This window comes from Meleagris gallopavo, chromosome 22, assembly GCF_905368555.1.
Source record: "Meleagris gallopavo chromosome 22, MGAL_WU_HG_1.1, whole genome shotgun sequence".
In the NCBI taxonomy this organism is placed as follows: domain Eukaryota; kingdom Metazoa; phylum Chordata; class Aves; order Galliformes; family Phasianidae; genus Meleagris; species Meleagris gallopavo.
Window position 1 is genome coordinate 6,881,131 of NC_139425.1, and position 18,696 is coordinate 6,899,826.

The 18,696-nt window shown below is 42.9% G+C and overlaps 2 protein-coding genes across 4 annotated transcripts; one reads left to right on the forward strand and one right to left on the reverse strand.

Annotated features, from left to right (window-relative positions):
* The first annotated feature begins 2,167 nt into the window (after positions 1–2,167).
* On the forward strand, positions 2,168–11,434 carry EPB42 (erythrocyte membrane protein band 4.2). Of its 2 annotated transcripts, XM_003212006.5 has the most exons (13): positions 2,170–2,347; positions 4,026–4,211; positions 4,657–4,887; positions 5,358–5,476; positions 5,966–6,088; positions 6,486–6,663; positions 7,044–7,182; positions 7,531–7,634; positions 7,912–8,154; positions 8,913–9,227; positions 9,496–9,653; positions 10,088–10,221; positions 10,984–11,434. In XM_003212006.5, exons 1-13 carry the CDS (start codon positions 2,338–2,340, stop codon positions 11,132–11,134), a joined length of 2,091 nt encoding a protein of 696 aa, XP_003212054.3. In that variant the 5' UTR covers positions 2,170–2,337; the 3' UTR covers positions 11,135–11,434. The 2 variants fall into 2 exon arrangements, with proteins under 2 accessions (XP_085097987.1, XP_003212054.3); XM_085241861.1 differs by having other exon boundaries at positions 2,168–2,347; positions 10,088–11,124.
* Positions 11,435–11,662: 228 nt separating this feature from the next.
* Positions 11,663–18,502, reverse strand: CCNDBP1 (cyclin D1 binding protein 1). 2 transcript variants are annotated; one of them, XM_010722441.4, is made up of 11 exons: positions 18,317–18,500; positions 18,163–18,222; positions 17,539–17,618; positions 16,780–16,861; positions 16,277–16,373; positions 15,173–15,246; positions 14,794–14,870; positions 14,088–14,341; positions 13,495–13,555; positions 12,458–12,504; positions 11,663–12,073 (listed from the first exon to the last, which is right to left on the reverse strand). In XM_010722441.4, exons 1-11 carry the CDS (start codon positions 18,381–18,383, stop codon positions 11,965–11,967), a joined length of 1,008 nt encoding a protein of 335 aa, XP_010720743.1. In that variant the 5' UTR covers positions 18,384–18,500; the 3' UTR covers positions 11,663–11,964. The 2 variants fall into 2 exon arrangements, with proteins under 2 accessions (XP_010720743.1, XP_085097988.1); XM_085241862.1 differs by lacking the exon at positions 13,495–13,555 and having other exon boundaries at positions 18,317–18,502.
* Positions 18,503–18,696: the final 194 nt, after the last annotated feature.

Consider the following 18,696-nt stretch of genomic DNA (forward strand, 5'->3'; position numbering starts at 1 on the left):
CTTGCAGTTGCTGGTTTGCCCAAGAGATGGTACTATCCGTACACACAGCCATTGCAGTCTGGTGAGGAAATGACCTGCTTGAATCTCTGAACCAAGAGAGTGGTTTAGACAAAATAAGACATATTCTGCAGAAGTGCATTTAAAAAATACTGATCAGTGAAGAAAGTCTGTCTGAAGTGATCAATGGCTTAAATCTTACATCCACTTAAAGAGTATGGATCAGTAGCTACACACTGAGTACAGCTCTTTATAATAAAAAGTTCAAAACATTAACACTGAAGTCATTTACAGTTGATACAGGAAAAAAAAATGTGAACAATAAAAAAATCACATTATTTTCTGGACATCTCCCTACTGTCCACAGAGTCTTTCCTGATTTCTGCAGATCTGGTGACCTCCATGTTTAGTAATAAAAGTCAAAGTAGTCTAATCTTGTCATGAGTCAGCAACACGCTCTTGCTGCAAAGAAGGCTAATGGTATCCTGGGCTGCATTAGGCAGAGCACTGCCAGCAGATGGAGGGATCCTTCCACTCTACTTAGCACTAATAAGACAACAACCTGAGTACTGTGTCTGGTTCTGGGCTCTCCAGTAAAAGAGAGACATGAGACTACAAGTACAGTTCAACAAAGGGCCACCAAACAAAGAAGGCACAGGGACAACTCACGTATAAGGAAAGGCTTAGAGCTCTGGGGCTTCTCAGCCCAGAGAACAGAGGGCTCGATGTATATGAACACCTCAAGCAAGCACATAAAGAAGACTGAACCAGGCTATTTTCAGTGGCATCCACTGACTGAACAAGAGGGAATGAGTACAAACCAAAAGAAAGGAGGTTCTGTCTGAACATCTGAAAATGCTTTTACTGTGAGGTAGCTGAGCTATGGAAAAGGTTGCCCAAATAAGTTGTGGAATCTCTCACTTTGGAGATATCCAAAAGTAATCCGGGCACAGTCCTGGAGAGTTTCTTCAGCCTGGCCCTGCTTCAGATGGGAGGGTTGGACAAGATGACCTCCAGAGGTCCCTTCCAACAACAATCAGTCTGGAATTCTGTGAATCTACATTTATATGTTATGTAGATGTATACAACAATTAATCACTATATTTACAGCACAGCCTCAATTACATATTATTGTATATAATACATGATATACGTGCACAATATATTATATTGTATTTAAATACATAGAATTGAGGTTATGCTGCAAGTAAGAGATTTTGTATTTACTTGCTTAAATGCATCGGATAAGCTACTGTAAAGTTTAATACTCACATAATAAGAAAATTCGCAAGCTCACTGGACTGTATTTAGCAGCAGCTATCGAGTATAAATCCAAATCTCATTCTGGAATGACTACAGCTACTTCCAAATGCATTGTTGCATTTGTAAGCGTTGGGTCTCTTTCTCTCACTGTACATGTGTCTACACTAATCTCTGCTTGCTATTTTATGTTCTTGTCATTCAGTATCTGCATATTTCTCTACAACTTCTCCAAAGCTGCCACCTTCATCATCTTTACTACTCAGAATAATTGAGCACTCTTTGCCACCTTTTTCTTGGTTTCCCATATTATTCATGAACCTGTAGAAGATCATGGACTTCTGTAAACTATTGGCGACTCGTTCCTCTATGAAAAGTTTATTATTGCTGTCTTACTTTCTGTCTTTTGACCAATTATTTACCAGTACAGTGACCTCCGTTCCTTCCATCTTATAGAAGCTTTAAGAATGATCATGTATTTAGTCCAAGCCTTCAGTGTGATGTTTTTGAATAATCTGCATTACGCTGCAGAAATTCTACTTTTTACAGTTTTTGCTTTTAACAAGTTTCCTCATTTAACTGGCTTCACATTTTTAAATTAGGCACAAGTGCACTGGCCATAGTGACTTTTCTGTTTACTCACTGAAGGGTTTAGGATCTAAGTACCTTACAGTAGAGAGCTGCTCTTCTTCAAGGCTAATGCTTAGAAGTGCATTCTGTTCATAGTTTAGGGCCAGGCTAAAATTTGCATTTCCTATTCTGGGGTCTGTAACACACAGTTCTTTGAAGAAGAGGTTTTTAAAGGTTTCACATTGATTGTGGAATTTAACCTTAGCCATACCAAAGAAAAGTCACCCTTTCAGCTCTAACATGGCCCGACAGATAAGAGCCCTCGACTTCTGCACTGCAGACCAGCAAGATAAGCTGAAGGAGAAGGGACAACATCATGACACACCCTTTATAAAGAAACTAAGCAAACAACTTTGCAAGTAGATTATTTTTAAAGAAAGCTGAAGGAAGGAGACATCACCCACCAGATCAAGTGGAGCTGAAGACTGCCACCGTACAAGGGCAGGAGCCATGGGCCAAGGTAAGTGAAAACCAGCTCTGCTAGACCCAAGCAATAATGTCTGTCAGGAAAAAAAAAAGTTCCTGACCGAAGACAGTGTTCATCAGGCCAGAAGAGACGAGATGAGCTTCCTACAAGCCAGTAGCCAAGAAAGTGGTATAAAGTCTGAGGGAGTTATCCTTAATGTAGGGATGGGAGAGGGTGAGGTAAACCAAACTGCAGAGCTGAAGCAGAGAGATGACTAAGTGTTTTAGTCACTTGAGGAAGGAGAGGGTCCTGGGCAACTCTAAAGAAAGCTAAAATAAGATCTGTGAAAAGTCAAAGGAAGTAAAGCAACTCAGATTTCCAGACTGCATATGACTTACCAGTCTACAAGACAGCCAGACCAGACATTTTCAGCATACAGAAGAAAATACACAAGCTTTGTTTGAGCTGGCTCTATAAAATTTAAATGGCGCACAGCTGTGAACTGGAACAGCCATAAAGGGACTTGAAAGCCAGACCAGAAGCAGTAACTGCCAACAGTACAGTAGGACTTCCACAACCAACACAGAAAGGACAACAGCAATGTGAAAAGATGTCAATAAAGAGGACTAGGCAAGTCAGCCAGCAGGAGAAAGCAAACCAACGAAAACTGAAAATGGAAGTAGTTGGCACTTTAGAACCAGAGCAGTGGCTTTAGGTAGAAAGGGGATGATTTGTGGATTACTGTTTTTTTTTTAACTGGAACAAAGAGTAACTCCTGTCAAAATGGGCCGGTAGGTAACAGGATATGTCACACAAAGGACAGCAGTTACAACTCACAGGTTTAAGGACCTCAGTGATGAACTGGGAGCTGAAGATAGTGAGTTCAGGATGATCCCAAGGGTAGGAGAAACCATGATGATATCTGCTTCTCAGCAAAAAGTTTGGAAAGATTAAGAACACCATCAAAACCAGAAGAAAAGTGCAAGTACATGATCACACTAAGGGAACTGAGCACGAAATTATTTGAGAACAGGAAGCCTGCAACTGTGACAGCTTTCCCCTCCCCGACACTGGATAGAGGCATGTGCAAGGTGTATGATGCATGTGTAGAAGACAGGAAAAGGTGCTTTTCTGTCTCTGTGAAACCTTTAGGTGTGAAGTTACTAACCAGTGCGGTGCCAGGAAGGATTAATCAGTATTTTATTTGCTGTGATCCAGTATAGTTCCAGGACCACACTGCCACACCAGACCTGTGCTAGCAGTTTGCACCAGCTGCTGGTTGATTTTGCACATCAGACATAACTAGAAGTACTCTAGTTAACAGACATAACTAGAAGTATACAAGAGGTGATACCTTGCCTCATGTGCACAACTTCAATCATGTATCCACGAGGAGTGGAGCTGCTTTGAGTTCAATTAGTGCCTTTGAGTGCACACTGCAAGATTCCAACTGCAGTCACAGTGAATGCTCAGGTATGTTCCACATCCATTGCTGGGCAGAAAGAGCTCTGCAAAGCCATGTTCACTTAACATTGCTAAGGTATAAGCAAAAGCTGCTCATTAGCCACCTGAGACAAGACAACCCCAGCTCACAGTTACTGGTCAGGAACTTTCACAGGCAAGGGAACCATCTGAGTGGAGAAACAAATAGGTGTGCTTTAGGATGAGGCCCAGGGCCAGAGTGTAAGCAGCTCACTATCTCAACCTCATTTTATCTTCCCTCATACAACAGGTCTGAGCATCAAAAAATGTGATCTTAAGATCATAATGAACAACAATAACCACCACACAGAAGAAATCAGCACTGAAAGGCTTATAGTGAGGCGGGGGCAGCCTTTCATTATCACAGTGAGCTTCTCATCTCCAATACACAACTACCTGAAGCAGCTGAAAAGGACCTTCCTCTCTGTACAGACAGGTAACGTTACCAAACTTTTTAGAGCTCTTGTCCAACAGCCACATAAAAAACAGCGTTGGTAGGCATATTCAGAGCTGGTAGGCATCTCCAGAGCTGGACAGGTTTAGAAGTCAGGCACACAATTTATCTAAACCAGAGTAGAGCCTCCTGCTGCTGGAACTGCAAGGTCAGAGCTAAACATTTATCCAGAAAAGATGCTGCAGCGCAATAACTGTATTGCATGAAATACACATTCCACTTTCAAACAAGGTGGTCTTAGTCCACTACTAACCTCAAAAAGATATATATACTTTAAGAAAGAAGCATTAAGATAAGCGCTAAGCTAAAGGGTTAAGACTCTCCTACATGGAAAGAGAGCCATGGGTCCAGACTTAGACAGGGTAGCTAAAATATGCAGTGGATGGGTTGCAATACATGTCTGGAAAATGTATCTCTTTTGCTGCAGGACCACAGTACTCTAAAGCAGATAGAACCCAGGTTAAGTTTCCCGTCTCCAGCCTGGGAGACCAGAAGCAGTGGAGTGCAAAACTAGAAGAACAACACCCATATTTCTGGACCATCTCTGTGAACACACCTGCCAATGCTCCCATTGGCCAGTATGATCTGTTTTTACATGCCTCCAAGGTTTACTGTCTCCTGGGAAAATTCATCCTTCTCTTTAACCCTTGGTGTCGAGGTAAGTAGTCTAAAACAAAAAGGCAGACTGGGATCAGTCACTTCATAAAACCAGCTTTGAGCTCTGTCACTGTGTCACCAGAGAGGATGAGGAGGATTCCACCCAGTAATTCCATCTGCTCCTGCGCTGTGCTTCAAGCAGTGCTAGCTGTACAAGACATGGCTTTCCTCAGCACTCCTGCCCTGTTCCTCGAGCACTCTGCTGTCAGAACCACTGATCATTGATTTTTCTTAGAAATAGGAAAGTCAACAGACACCAGAGTAAACGAGCTACTTAGTGCAACAGCCTACTTCTGTGGGATCTTTTAAAGTTCCTCCACTCAAAAAGAAGTTGCAGTGAAATTCTTCACTGCCCTATTTTCCCAGGACAGTACGCCAGACCACATTAAGTGTAATATAGTCTGCTGATGCAAGGGTGCCTGAAACCATCTGAATGCTTCCCTCCTGATGTTCTTTTGTTCTCTGAACTAGATGATTTAGTGTTTTTGCCTAATGAGGCGCAGCGGCAGGAGTACATTTTAAACCAAGATGGTGTCATCTACTGGGGGACTGAAAATGAAATCCTGGCACAGCCCTGGGACTTCGGACAGGTAAGAGGTGAAATGTCTGTGCCTTCTTACAACCAGTAGAGGAAGGATGCCTATTTCCTGCATGTACAGAATGCTATTCATTTCCAGTACTTTGAAGAAAGTACTTGAAGAAAGTACTTGAAGTACTTGAAGAAAGTACTTGTTATCTGTACTGTTTTTCTTAGGAATGTACAGAACAGCCTGTATGAAGTCACATAACCCAATTTACATAATTATAGCTAATTTCCTGGCCTATTCCCTATGAATAAAAACCCTGAATTTCCCTCTGTCAGGAGATGCAGTATGATACTAATGCAGTTCCCATCTTATTTCAACAAAGTTGCACTGCTCCTCCTCCTTCAAATTTCTGCCCAGAGCTCTCCTCCACAGTCCACTTAAAGAAGACCATTACAAGAAAGGGAGCAAGCATCTGCAGTTACAACCCCTTGCAGGGATTTCAGAAAATAAAATCTTCAGGCCACAATTCCTGAACTGCTCTTCTTATTGCAGTTTGATGTGGGCATTGTGGACATCTGCTTCAGGCTGCTGGACATAGGTGAAGGCTACCAACAAGACAAGGATCAGACCCAGCGCAAGAACCCCATTTACATCTGCCGCACAGTTGCTGCCATGGTAAGGAGAGAAGCCAGCAGCTCAGACCCCAGCAGGTTAGAATTGAATACAGACAGGAAACTAGTATACTTCCCATTTCTGGAAAACTACTCACCAAAGAATAAGCTTGCCCAGGGCTGTTACAAGCAACATCTCCTACCTATTTCCAGCATTTCCTGATATTCCTGCAGTAGGCAACCAGTGCTGCAGGAGTTTCTTAGTAGCAATAGCACACTTACTAGGTAACTCCCAGAGGAGACTTACACATCATCTTCTGCACAGATATGACCTTCATGCTTTTCACAAAAAATTATTATGGTTTCAGCTGCCTTGGGAGTAGCTCCATCAAACAGGATATGGTTTACCTATTATGGAGATTTAATTCCTTAATCCACCTTTGTCTCCTCCTTCCCTGAAGATAAACTGCAATCTGTCCAGAAAAATCCTGACAGAATCTGGGACCAGAGAATGCTATGATGGGACACCTCCTTCCAAGTGGTTGGGCAGCAGCTCCATTCTCCAGCAGTGGGTTACACTGCAGGGCCAACCTGTTCGCTACGGGCAGTGCTGGGTGTTTGCTGCAGTCATGTGCTCAGGTACAGTTGTCATTTAAAGACTTGCATGTTGATCAAGCCCTTACTTGGTTTGGAAATCTTCTAGCATATACCTGGAATCTTTGTTAAGCCAGGAATCCAATAACATAGGTTATTAACCCTCTCTAGGTTTGAGGCAGATCCTCACAGTTTCCTCATCAACATTCAGCACTGCTACCTTTGGGCTAAGAGCGTCAGTACACACCATTCACTGAGTGCACCTGTGTTAACTTACTTCCTGAAGGAACAGTGCCTCCTGCCATTTCCTGAGACTAGGTCCACCTCCACTCCAATAAGTTTCATACCAAAAAAGGCTCTACGTATAACAGCAGGGACACTGTAGGGCAGGATGCATTAATGATTCACAGCTCTTTTTTTCACAGTTCTGAGATGCCTGGGAATTCCCACTAGGGTTGTCACAGGCTTCACATGGGCTCACAACACTAACAGCAACCCAAATGTGAACGAGTATTATGATGAAGATGGGACGCTGCTTACACCTGACAAGAGTGCCCGTGTCTGGTAAGGAAACAAGGCAGGGCCCAAGGAACAGTTTGAGACAATAACTGGATCTAGGATGTGACAAAGGGAAAAAGGGAAACAGCTGCAGGGAAGTTTATGAGATATAGAACAGCTAAGATCCAGTCTACATGACTTGTTCTTGAGAAATTCCAGCAACCAAAAATTTTTTCCCACAAAGGACAGCCCATCCCATTGAAGAACCTCCACTTACATCAAAAACCGTGGTCACTGCTGCTCCCATGTGCTGGGCTTTTCTAAAGAAGTATTAATTAGCTGTGCTTTGGCTAAAAGCGTCCTGTACCACAGGGCTCAATGCCTTATTATAAACACATGTTGTGCCTCTCACAGGACTTTCCATGTTTGGAATGAATGCTGGATGGCTCGAACAGACTTGTTACCAGAGTACAGCGGATGGCAGGCACTGGATGCCACCTGCCAGAAGAAAATTGAAGGTAAAATATTAAAGAGAGTGATGGAGAAAAGGGGAGCAAATAAAGCAGTGGGATCCCTCCCTCAGCTTCCACTGAGGGGATGCATAAAGGGAAGGAGGCACTCTGAGGGCTGTATGCACAAAATCATCATTGACCTGTTTGGTTTGTGCAGCTTGTAGAGCTCTAAAAGATCCATTGCAGCACGACATTTAACCTATCACTCCCTGTATGTTTACACTAAGCATGGGCCTACCTGGTAAAGCATCTGATCGTTAACTGGGCTATGTTTTCTCTTCAGGCCCTTCATTTTGTGGGCCAGCTCCTGTTCAGGCCATCAAGGAAGGGGATGTGGAAGTGGATTATGATGTCTGCTACTTCTTTGCTTCCATGAATGCCAAGTGCAAGGTCTGGATACACATGGCAGATGACATCCTCAAGCCAGCTTTCATCTGCACAAAGTATACTGGCAACAACATCAGCACCAAGAGTGTGGGCAGTGAACGCTGTGAGGATATCACACACAACTACAAATATCCTGAAGGTACGAGGTGGACAAATGTTTGAGCACATTCCCTGACCATGTTACAAGTGAAGGTAAATGATTAGAGCAGAGCCATACCAGATCAGCAGGGACATCCACTTCTCACTACTTCCCCTTCCTGAATGGGGCAACAACATCTGTCTTTGGCTGTCTACAGAACCAAAGTATGGGTCATAACCGAGTTTCGTTCTGCTCAATTACTAGCTCACTAGGACAGGCACTCTCCTGTCTGAAAAAACCTCCTTTCCTGACTTCTGTTACCTGCACATTAATCTCCCATTACCCTTATATCATATTTCATACTCCAACTTTCTGAGAAGGGCCGCTGTGCTCCTAGACATTGTCTAAATCCGTCCCTCAAATAGCAGCTCTTCAGAATCTATTACTGTGCTCTGTTTACCTGACACAGCCCTACCATCTCATCTTTTTCTATGGCATACTGCCTCTTGATTGCAGTCCATCACAAGACAACACAGTACCACTCCATAGCTACAGTTACAAAGAGAAAATCTTTTCTTACTCTGACATTTATTAGCACCAAAGTGCTCAAAAACTATGAGAAATCTTTTCAGACACATCCAATTTCCTCGCAGCTGAAATTCTTGGTCCACTTCAACCAAAGCACAAGATATTTATCTCTGCTATAAGAAACAGTTGTCTCCAATACAGTTGGGATAATTCCACTCTTTCTGCATGTAGTGCTTTACAACTACTAAACAAGAAAGAATATTAAAATGTGCTTTTCTTTTTGGCGACAGGTTCTCTTCCAGAAAAAAAAGTACTTGACAAAGTCTACAGAAAGATAAAGACACTTCAGGCAATCAGCAGCAGGAGAGAGATTATCTCTGTTCCTCCTGGCCTTGAAGAGCGAGTTAACCTTTTTATCCACCTCCAGTCCAAGAGTTCTCTGATACTGGGACAAGATATTCCACTTTCCATTGAAATGTTTAACTACAGTGGTAGAGAAAAGTCTACACACCTGGTACTTGGAGTCCAGTCTCTACATTATAATGGTGTTCCCATTATGCAACTTTGGAAGGAAAAGTTTAATTTTATCATCAGAAACAATGAAGGTAAGGGCTCTGCTAAGGCTGGAAAAGTGCATCCTGTCCTCTCACTTCAGAAAAATGCACTTAGCTGTAAGTAAGAAATATTGGTTGGAAAGCCAATTGTAGGCAATCCAAACAAATCACCTTGGTAGGGAAAGAGGAAAATAACTGCAGCATGTTAGGTGGGTCACTTTCACTCGGGCTTTTAAATGCAGTTTTCAGTGCACTGTTGCAGGTTAAGAAGAAAACATCAGTTGCATTGTTATCTGTATTTCACCACTCTATATTCCAGTTAATACCCTGCAAGTCTTTGTGCCTTACTCATGGTATGGAAAAGAGCTGGGACAGAACCGTCTGCTTAGGCTGACTGCCACGGTGAGAGATGAGGACTCCTACATATACTTTGCACAAGAAGAGATAAGCATCTGTGATCCGCCTCTGACTATTGAGGTTAGATTGGTCTGTCATTCTGTTATTGCAATGGTGAGAAAAGAGTTTTTGTAGTTTTGAGCAGCAGAAAAATTCTGCTACACTGAGTGGCTTTCCTCATACTGTCTTCTTTCAAAGCACTAAAATGAGAGTTTGTGAAAAGGGAGTTGTACTGCACTGCTGTATATAGTATTTCTCCCATTTTTACCTTGTATATGTGCAAGAATAAATAAATCCAGGTAACCCCTAACATGGTCATGAGTCTGCAAGTCACAAGACGTAGAAGAAAGCTACAGAAGAATACTGCAGTGGTGAAGAAAGCTGGACTTTATGTCTTCTGGCAACTGGCAGCTCAGGCTGAGACCTCTGGCAACAAAAAAATCAATTCTCTCTCTTTAATCATAGAAGTTTGCCTTTCCTCCCCCGAGTTTCAGCTCACTGCTTTCTTTCAACAGTTTCCAGAAAATGTGGTACTGTACCAGCCATCCACAGTGAAGATCAGCCTCCTGAATCCTCTCACTGAACCCCTGGAGAAGTGTGTGATAGTGGTTGGAGGGCGAGGGCTCATTTACAGACAAAGGAAGTACAGGTCAGTGCAAACTGAGCAGTTAAATGGAAAAACAAACACAACGCAAGCCAGAGAAATCCTTGCCCTGGAAAAGCTGTCCACTAGAATGAACAGACAGCATCGTGGTAGGAAGAGAACACTACAGCTGAAAGACCCAGGCATTCCCTTACTTAGGGATAATATATAAGATTTTCACACTGAAAAAGAAAAGAGACAGAACTTTCAACAGGCCTTCCCATCCTCTGCTGAAGAACCAAGCAAATCTGACTTAGTCAAGTTATCCAAATACAAATATGCTTCTCAACATGAAAAAGCAACATTTCTCTCAAGAAACTGCATTAGGACAAATTAAACTTAGACACTTGTATGGAGAACTCAACCCTCATATTTCCCTCCCAAAGCTGGTCTTATCACAATCCCATTCTGGTGGTTTCAGTCACCACTTAACTTTTCCTATAGATTCCTATTTTATTTTATTTTTGGCATCATAGAATCATAGAATGGCCTGGGTTGAAAACGATCAGAATGATCATCTAGTTTCAACCTCTCTGCCAGGGCAGGGTCACCAAGCACCAGACCAGGCTGCCCAGACCACATCCAGCCTGGCCTTGAATGCCTCCAGGAATGGGGCATCCACAATCTCCTTGGGCAACCTGTTCCAGTGCATCACCACCCTCTGAGTGAAAAACTTCCTCACATTCATGCCCTCACAAATGCATCTCCGAGGGCCAGGAACTAGAAATATAAAGAGGTGTACTTTATATATGCTTTCTTACCTTTCAGGCTGGGTTCTGTGCAACCTAACAGCACTCAAGACTTGCATATCTCATTCACCCCTACTGAAGCAGGGACAAGAAGACTCACTGTACACCTTACATGCCTTCAAATCCAGAACCTGAAGAGCTACAAAAGTATCACCGTTGCAGCTGCATGATGTCTAATTTAGAACAGATTCTGCTGTCCTGTTTACAAGAGTGGTTATGATCTGTGTCCTGACCTTTGGTGAGCATTGATACTAAAAATTTAAATAAAATCATATTTATAATCCCATCACTATATCCACTCTCGGGTCTGGGAAGCTGAACTTTATTGTGAAAAAGATTGGCAACGTGCTCAAGCAGATACCAGGTTTCTGTGTGCATTCCTGCTGAACACACCAGTGCTTAGTCATTCTTTCTCTCCTGTGGCAAAAAAAAACCATACTGTAGAATTTCAAAGTGACAGATGTAGCACTCCTCTAGAGAAATATTCTGATCTCCTACAGATTCTTGAAGTTGGTAATACAGCAGGTATTTTCTACCACTTTCTTCGGGAATAAAACAGAGGAATAGAATTCACTCCTCCTTAAGATTAGACAGAATACAGCTTTTTTTTTTTTTAAACACTTCCTTTGGCTGACTGCAAGAGAATGGAGATTCTTTTCTTCTGCATATATTCTCTGCCACATGAAAATAGATGCAGCTAACAACACAAATCTAGCAACATTTTATTGTTCTCTGAACCCCACAGTAGCTGTAATGTCTGAGAAACAGAACATATTCACAGCATTAAAATGAAGCACTGCACCATCTCAAGAGTCCAAGCAAAATGACATCTTCTGCAACTGCAAAGAGGGATTTTCTGGGCAAATTTTGCCAGGCAGCAGTAAAGTTCCCTCTTAAAAACACTGTCCTCATTATTCTCCCTGTAGCTGGAGAATGGCCAGATTCACTGGAAAAGCATATATCAGAGCTAGTGGCAGTAACACGTGTGGAAACAGAAGAGCTAAAGTTCACCCTGTGTGAAGTTCTTGATTTTGTCCATGTTGTGATCTACTGCACCTGTTAGAAACTGCACCCAGCCTTCTTCTGATGGTGGACATACATGGCTTGTCCTGCAAAAGTGGAGGAAATTCATTAGGAAGGCCTCCTGGGGGTTTTTATATTTATGTATCCAAAAATCCCCCCAACACATTGGTATTGTAAAGTGCTGAATTACTACAGTATTAAAACAGGACTTCTGTAGCCCCACAGTGCTTGAGCAAGGAAGAACCCATGTCCTTATCTCTAGTTTCAAACCTTGACACATACATCCATCTTCAGCAGTAATCTCTTTCATTCCTGCCATCCTCTTCCTATTGCGTTGTGTCTGGGTAACATCAGAAGTACTCCAGTATGACAGCATTTGCTGTCTACAATTGAATCATCTTTGACAGGAAGTAGAGATATTAACCTTCACAGCAGCGAACACATGCTCATAAATTGTAACTCATACTCACTTTGTAATCTCTAAGACTTTCTTTAACACTGAGGCCAATTTAGCAGCCTACAAAGAAAGAAAAGGGAAATAAGTAAGCTTAGAAGGGGGGGGGTGGGGGCCAGCACTAACTGGAAAGAAAGGGGAGGTGCAGAGATGATTAACATAACCAAGAAGAAGTAAAACTGCCAAAAACTCTGATGCAAAAGGAAGTCACCTAACACTGGCATGGTGGGATTATCTCCAAATCTGTCACTGTCTGGGACAGGTAAAAATAAAGAAAGACGTTTTTTAAAGTATACTTTAAAATGTTGTTGTTTTTTTTTTCTTTAAAAAGATAAATCTATTAGAACAAAAAGGCATGAAGTTTTAAGTGACTGACTGTAATGCAAGTTGATAGTAGGCAATACACCATAAACAAAAAAATTTCAAGCTACTCGTGAATGTATGAAACCAGAATTAAACATTTCAGCTATGAGAAAGCACATACTTATCTAGGTTGGAAGGGACCCCTGGAAGACACCTGAGTGCAACCTCCTGCTCAAACCAAGGCAAATCTATGAGTTGTCAGCTTGCTCAGAGCCTTGACCCCCCGAGATTTTGAATATCCTCAAAGATGGAGATTCCAGTGCCTTTCTGAGCAGCTCTTTTCACTTAACAAGCGAAGCATGTGATTAATGACGCTGTGAGAATTTTTAATTTATTAATCGAATTAAGATCACTTTATTTGAGCAAATCTAAATTGCCCAGAGAAAAAAAGTAGATGTGCAGTACACTGGCAATCCTATACCTCACTTTCCTGAGTAATGTCATTGGACATCTCTATGGATCGTAGCTTAGAGTAAACACAAGAGAAGACATCCTCTTCCCTGAAGTAAAGATGAAGAATACACTTCCACCTGAAGGTAGCTAAGTGTACAAAAGACTTTTCATGCATAAGAACTTATTACAGGGACAGTAATAAATCCTCTCTCTGAAAGACACAATTCCCCAAATTCAATTTCCTCCCCTTCTTTACAGCCAAGTGAATAGATTCATATGCAGGCTGCAAAAACTTACATTGAGACGCACGGCCAGATGGTTCATAGGTGGGTACATGCTCAGGGCCAGCTCATCAACGCTAGAATAGAAGACAGGGGTGCCAGGGGTGCAATGGAAGAAAACCCCACCTGCACAATCCACAGATCCTGGTCAAATCCTACATCCACCCTCAATGCAAGTCAGGTATGGAATGACAAGGAGACAGCACTGGTTATACCCATGGAATATTTTACAACACCTCCTCAGGCGTCTGTGTGCAACTCCCACCTTCTAGCCATAGTCACAACTCCACTCTAAGCAGTAGCACATGTTCCTTTCCTGACATGCAAAACTCTCAACAGCCTATGATATAACAGTCTTCATATTTGTTTCCACCACCTGGCCACAACTTAAGTATCAGAAAGGTTTTTCCAGTCTGTTTTCTAGACCTCAAGTAAAACAGGGACTACTCTGAAGCACAAAGAAGCATTTCAGCTGCCAGATTCTGTTAATTCCAGTAAGAAAAGCTAATTAATGACTCCAGTTCAATAGAGCAAACTGCAAGAACCTGGCAGATAGTCCTGTTCTTACATCAACCTAAAACCACAAACACAGTTCAGGAGGTGGCTTACCTTGGACTGATCTCATTAGCAATGTCTGCAAGGTCATCCAGCTGAGCAATCTGCTCTGGAGAGTCAGCTTTCCCATAAGCCTTCACTACACTCAAGACCTTCTTTAGGCAAGCTTTAGAAGCCTTCATTAATCCCATGCAGGAGCCAAGCAACTTCCGGTCAGCTTCTGACCAATAGGTATCTCTGTTACCCCGAAAGCCGAGCTCCTCGTCTTCTATGATATCACTGTAGGGGTCTCGTTCTTCCACCAGAGCCTGAGAACACACATGCATTGAAAACCTATAGCCTAACATCCATTTCAGCAATATCTAGGAGGATAAGTAAAACATGGTCTAAAAATCACACAAATAATTTATGGAGGAACCTCTCTTCAACCAGCATCTCTGCTGCCAGGCTCTGTTCACTCCAGTAAGACCGGATTAAGAAAAACGAATTACTGACTCCTGTTCAATATGGCAAACTGCAAGAACCTGGCAAACAGTCCCATTCTTACATCAACCTAAAACCACAAACGCAGTTTAGAACATAGCTTCCATGAAGTTCTATGTAAGCTAAACCAGATCCAGGTTTAAAAACCTCAGTAAGATACAGGCATAAGATAATACTTTTGCTCATACTAGAACCAAGCTAAATCAAAGCCTGTATATCCTTGTGTTCTTTCAGAGAAATCATTGCAGGTTCCTCAGCAACTTAGGGGTGTCCTTACATTTTCCATCTCTTCCACAGCATCCTTGACCACACCTAGAAATGCAGACAGAACTGACACAACTGCTGCCTGGTTATCTGCAAAAGGAAAAGCAAAGAAAACTGTAGCACTGCAGTGATTCAAATCCACTTGCACCAGCATTCACCTATGTTTGCAACCATTAGATCTTGAGATCATAGGATCAAATTTTTTGCAAAGCTCAGAGCTATACTGTATTGCTTTACAAATAATCAGAGCAGACTTCCATACTTCAGGGAATAGTAGGGTTCTGAGGAATGAGTAAGCCTACACTGTACTGTCTAAAATGCCTCTCTCAAGTGTTACCAATATTTTGAGATCACACATCCTAGTTCCATTGGTCTGCATACACAATACTCACCTCGTGGCAGGCTGCACACTTGCTCACATGCCTCCCACACACCACCAGTTGATATAAGCTGCTCCTGAGATGAGCTGAAACAAAACAGAGGCTCTCAAAATTAGAGTAACACTATAGCCTGCTAGGCTGTTTTATTTTTGTGCACACTATAAGGGGCTCAGCTGAAAAAATACTGGCAAACTAGCTTGTCACTGGCATTTCACAACCATGCAAAGCACAAGATGCTTTAATAAATCCTACTGAGTTTAGTTAGTACAAGAAGCAGGAGTTTCTTACAAAGACCCCTCAAAGTCCTTAGATGTTATTATTTAACTTTCAGTATTTATCCAAATCAGAAAAGACAGCTGATCTCTGCCTAGAGAGAATGGAATTAATCAGAAAATACAGAGGCTGCATAATTTTTCCCCTGAAAGATTGTGGTCCACTAACTAGCTACAGAGAGTCACACAGTTACCATCACCATTCACTCCACAAGCAAGAATTGCCAAACAGTATAAACAGTATCAAGCACCATCATGGAAATCCCACTCCCAGCATTTTTCCTTGCCACAGACAGGATGAAAAATCTCTTCTCTACCTAGGCAGATGCACTTGAAGAATGCTAGAAGTGAGACCTAGTTCTTCCTTACCATAGGAGATGCTTTTACCAAGGGTCTCTCACTAGGTCCTGCTTATGCTACATCACAGCTGTGTTGCAGCCACATTTGTCCCTGGTGTTGATTCTCTCCTTGATTCCGAACTGAATCCAGACCTGTTGTCCTGATTTATGGCTTGACCTCAGACCCAACTAATTGCAATAGACTGGCTGGGCAACCACTGGAAGGTGTGTGATGCCAATTAATCTTTCCAAACCCAATTCTTATTTTGTTGGCCTAACTTTACAGTTTGAAACCGTTGCTATGGGCTTGACAGATGTCAAAACCAGCACTGTTCTCTTCAATCAGATATTGGAGGACAGGTCCCTTGTTGGTGAGTCTGCTGCCTTTACCTGCCTGATAACAATGCTCAGTTCCTGCCTTCCCACTTCCCTTATGAGTGCAGTCTACACTTGCTGCTCCTTAGTGAGTATACTTGCAACTTTTCTTCTTGCTGAAAAAGTACTACCTCCCCAGTGGAGAAATGAGAATTGTTTCTGTGAGCTGGATCATTCCCTCCAATACTTCAGTGGTAGCATCTCGTACCATCTTCCGAAGTGTAGTACCTGGTTGAGAAACAGCAAGTACGTTGCTAAAAAGGAAGAAACTAACATAGATGAATAGACAGACTTGCAAAAACACACAGTATAAATAAAGTTAGAGAAAGAATATCTATTGCCTAAATTCTAAAGTTCTAAAAAGACTTTAGACAGAGATTTCAACACTTTATAAACATGAATGCTTGATAAACTATACCATTTTCTATACCATCATTTGTTCATAGATGGAAACCACCAAGAGTAAATTGCCAAGTTCATTCACAATCATGCTGCAAGTCTATAGAATAGCTGACAAGACATTGCTGATGTTATCTTATTTTCCTGCATAGACCAAATCTATTGTGCTGTGAAATACCGGGTTTCTTCACATAGTGGTGAAAGAACTGACACCATCCTGCCATCACTCTCTCACCTTGGCCCTTGGGGAGCCAGTAGTACACTGTGGCAACTGCAAGAATGGCATTTTGGACATCTTCACTCAGCTTTCGACAATTCTGAAAATGGGAAGGCAGAAGGAATGACTAGGAACATCACACAGCTACAGTGCATTTAGAAAGCCTCAAAAGAAATCATTTAAATCTACATTATTTGTAAGAAAAAGGAACCATAGTCACGATCACAGTAATGGAGAAACAAACAACAAGAAGAGACAGTATGTTTCTGTGAATCCTAAAAGCACAGAAGAGAATAATTTGCTAGAGCTGCAAGCTCACTGTATGGGTCAGGAGTTGATATATGCTGTATGACCACCACATCCTGGTTAAAGGGAGGTGAAGAGAGGAAAAAATAGCTTAATTATTCTCAAATCGACGTGCTTATTTTATCCTTCCTCAAACATATAGTGTTAATATTCTATTAATTAACAGAAAACTTAACACCACTCACTGTTAAGAGAAAAAATCTACACTGCCCAGTATCTCACCCTCTATCAGCAATCAGTTATAGAAGATTACAAAAAAAGATCCAAGAAGACATCTCCTAACTTACATAAATTAGTTTTCAAGGCAATTCTTGAATTTGATTAATACATATTAAAAAAAAAATAACTTACATGAATGTCCCCTTTTTTATGCTGAACCCAATAACTGTGTTTTAGTCAAATGAACTGGGAGATACCTCAAACTTGTCTCACAGACAGAAATTTTCTGCTCTGTGGGAGGTTTTTACTAACCTCTGCAGAAGGCAGCGGAGGCCTCGAGAATGCTAGACTAAGCTTCGTAGCTTCTTGTGATGTTACCTTGAATGCCTGACCTAGACAGGATATTGGGGGAAAAATAAATTAGAAATTCTCTCAGGTAAATGCCAGTAGAATAGAGTCAGTAGATTAGCACTGTCTTCTCAGCCACCACTATTTCTTCTTCCCAAGTATGAAAAAAACATCTACTAAATTACACTGCAAAAGAAAATTTCCATGGAGCTTTTGAGCCACACACACTGCATGTATAAGGCATGTATTCACTGCCAGCTTTTCGCTTAGCTAGTACTGCCGTCCACACCCACATCCATCTGCTCCAGGACACCTTCACTAGAACGTTGATAAGGCTTTAAGAGATCAAATGCTTTAAAAACATAATTGCAAAAACTGCTTCATACTCTTTACTACTTTGCAACACCAGCGGGTTGAGAGCTGAGGAGGAGTGCAAAGCCCCCGGCTGAAGACCCGCTTGCCAGGGATTCCACCTGCAGCTCACAGCCCTGCTGCGGACCAGTCCAGCCGCGGCCCAACGCCTCCACCCCACCCGGCGGCCAGGCCCAGCACGGTACCCTCGGTGCCAGTCCGCTCCCCGGCCCGTACCTAGCGCGTCCCAGAAGCGCGGAGGCTCGAACGGCTCGCGGCCTTCGCCCGGTTCGCCCTCTGTAAATGCAGACAAAAAGTCTCAGCCTGCGGAAAGCCGGCCCAACCTCAGGCCCGACGTCCGTCTCTGCCTCCGCCCGGCCCCGACCCCCACCTCTGACCCGTGCCAGCACCGCGCGCAGCGAGCCGCACAGCTCCTGCAGCAGCTCCCGTGCCTCCATGCCTGCGGGAGCACCCCGTGCGCCCCGGCACGGCTGGACGTCAGCCGCGGCACTGCACACCAACTTCCGGCACGGCAGCTCGTCGGCTGCAGTACGTCACATCCGCTTCCGGCAGCGCTTCCCGTCGGCTGCAGCACGCCGTATCCGCTTCCGGCAGAGCTGCCCCATCTACTGCAGTACGTCACACCGACTTCCGGTACGGCTGCCTATCGGCTGAGGTACGCCACATCCGCTTCCGGAGAACCGAGCAGAAGAGGCGGCTCCGCCCCTTTAGGAAAATCCTCCCGTCACGCGCGCTCCCCCTGCGCGAAAG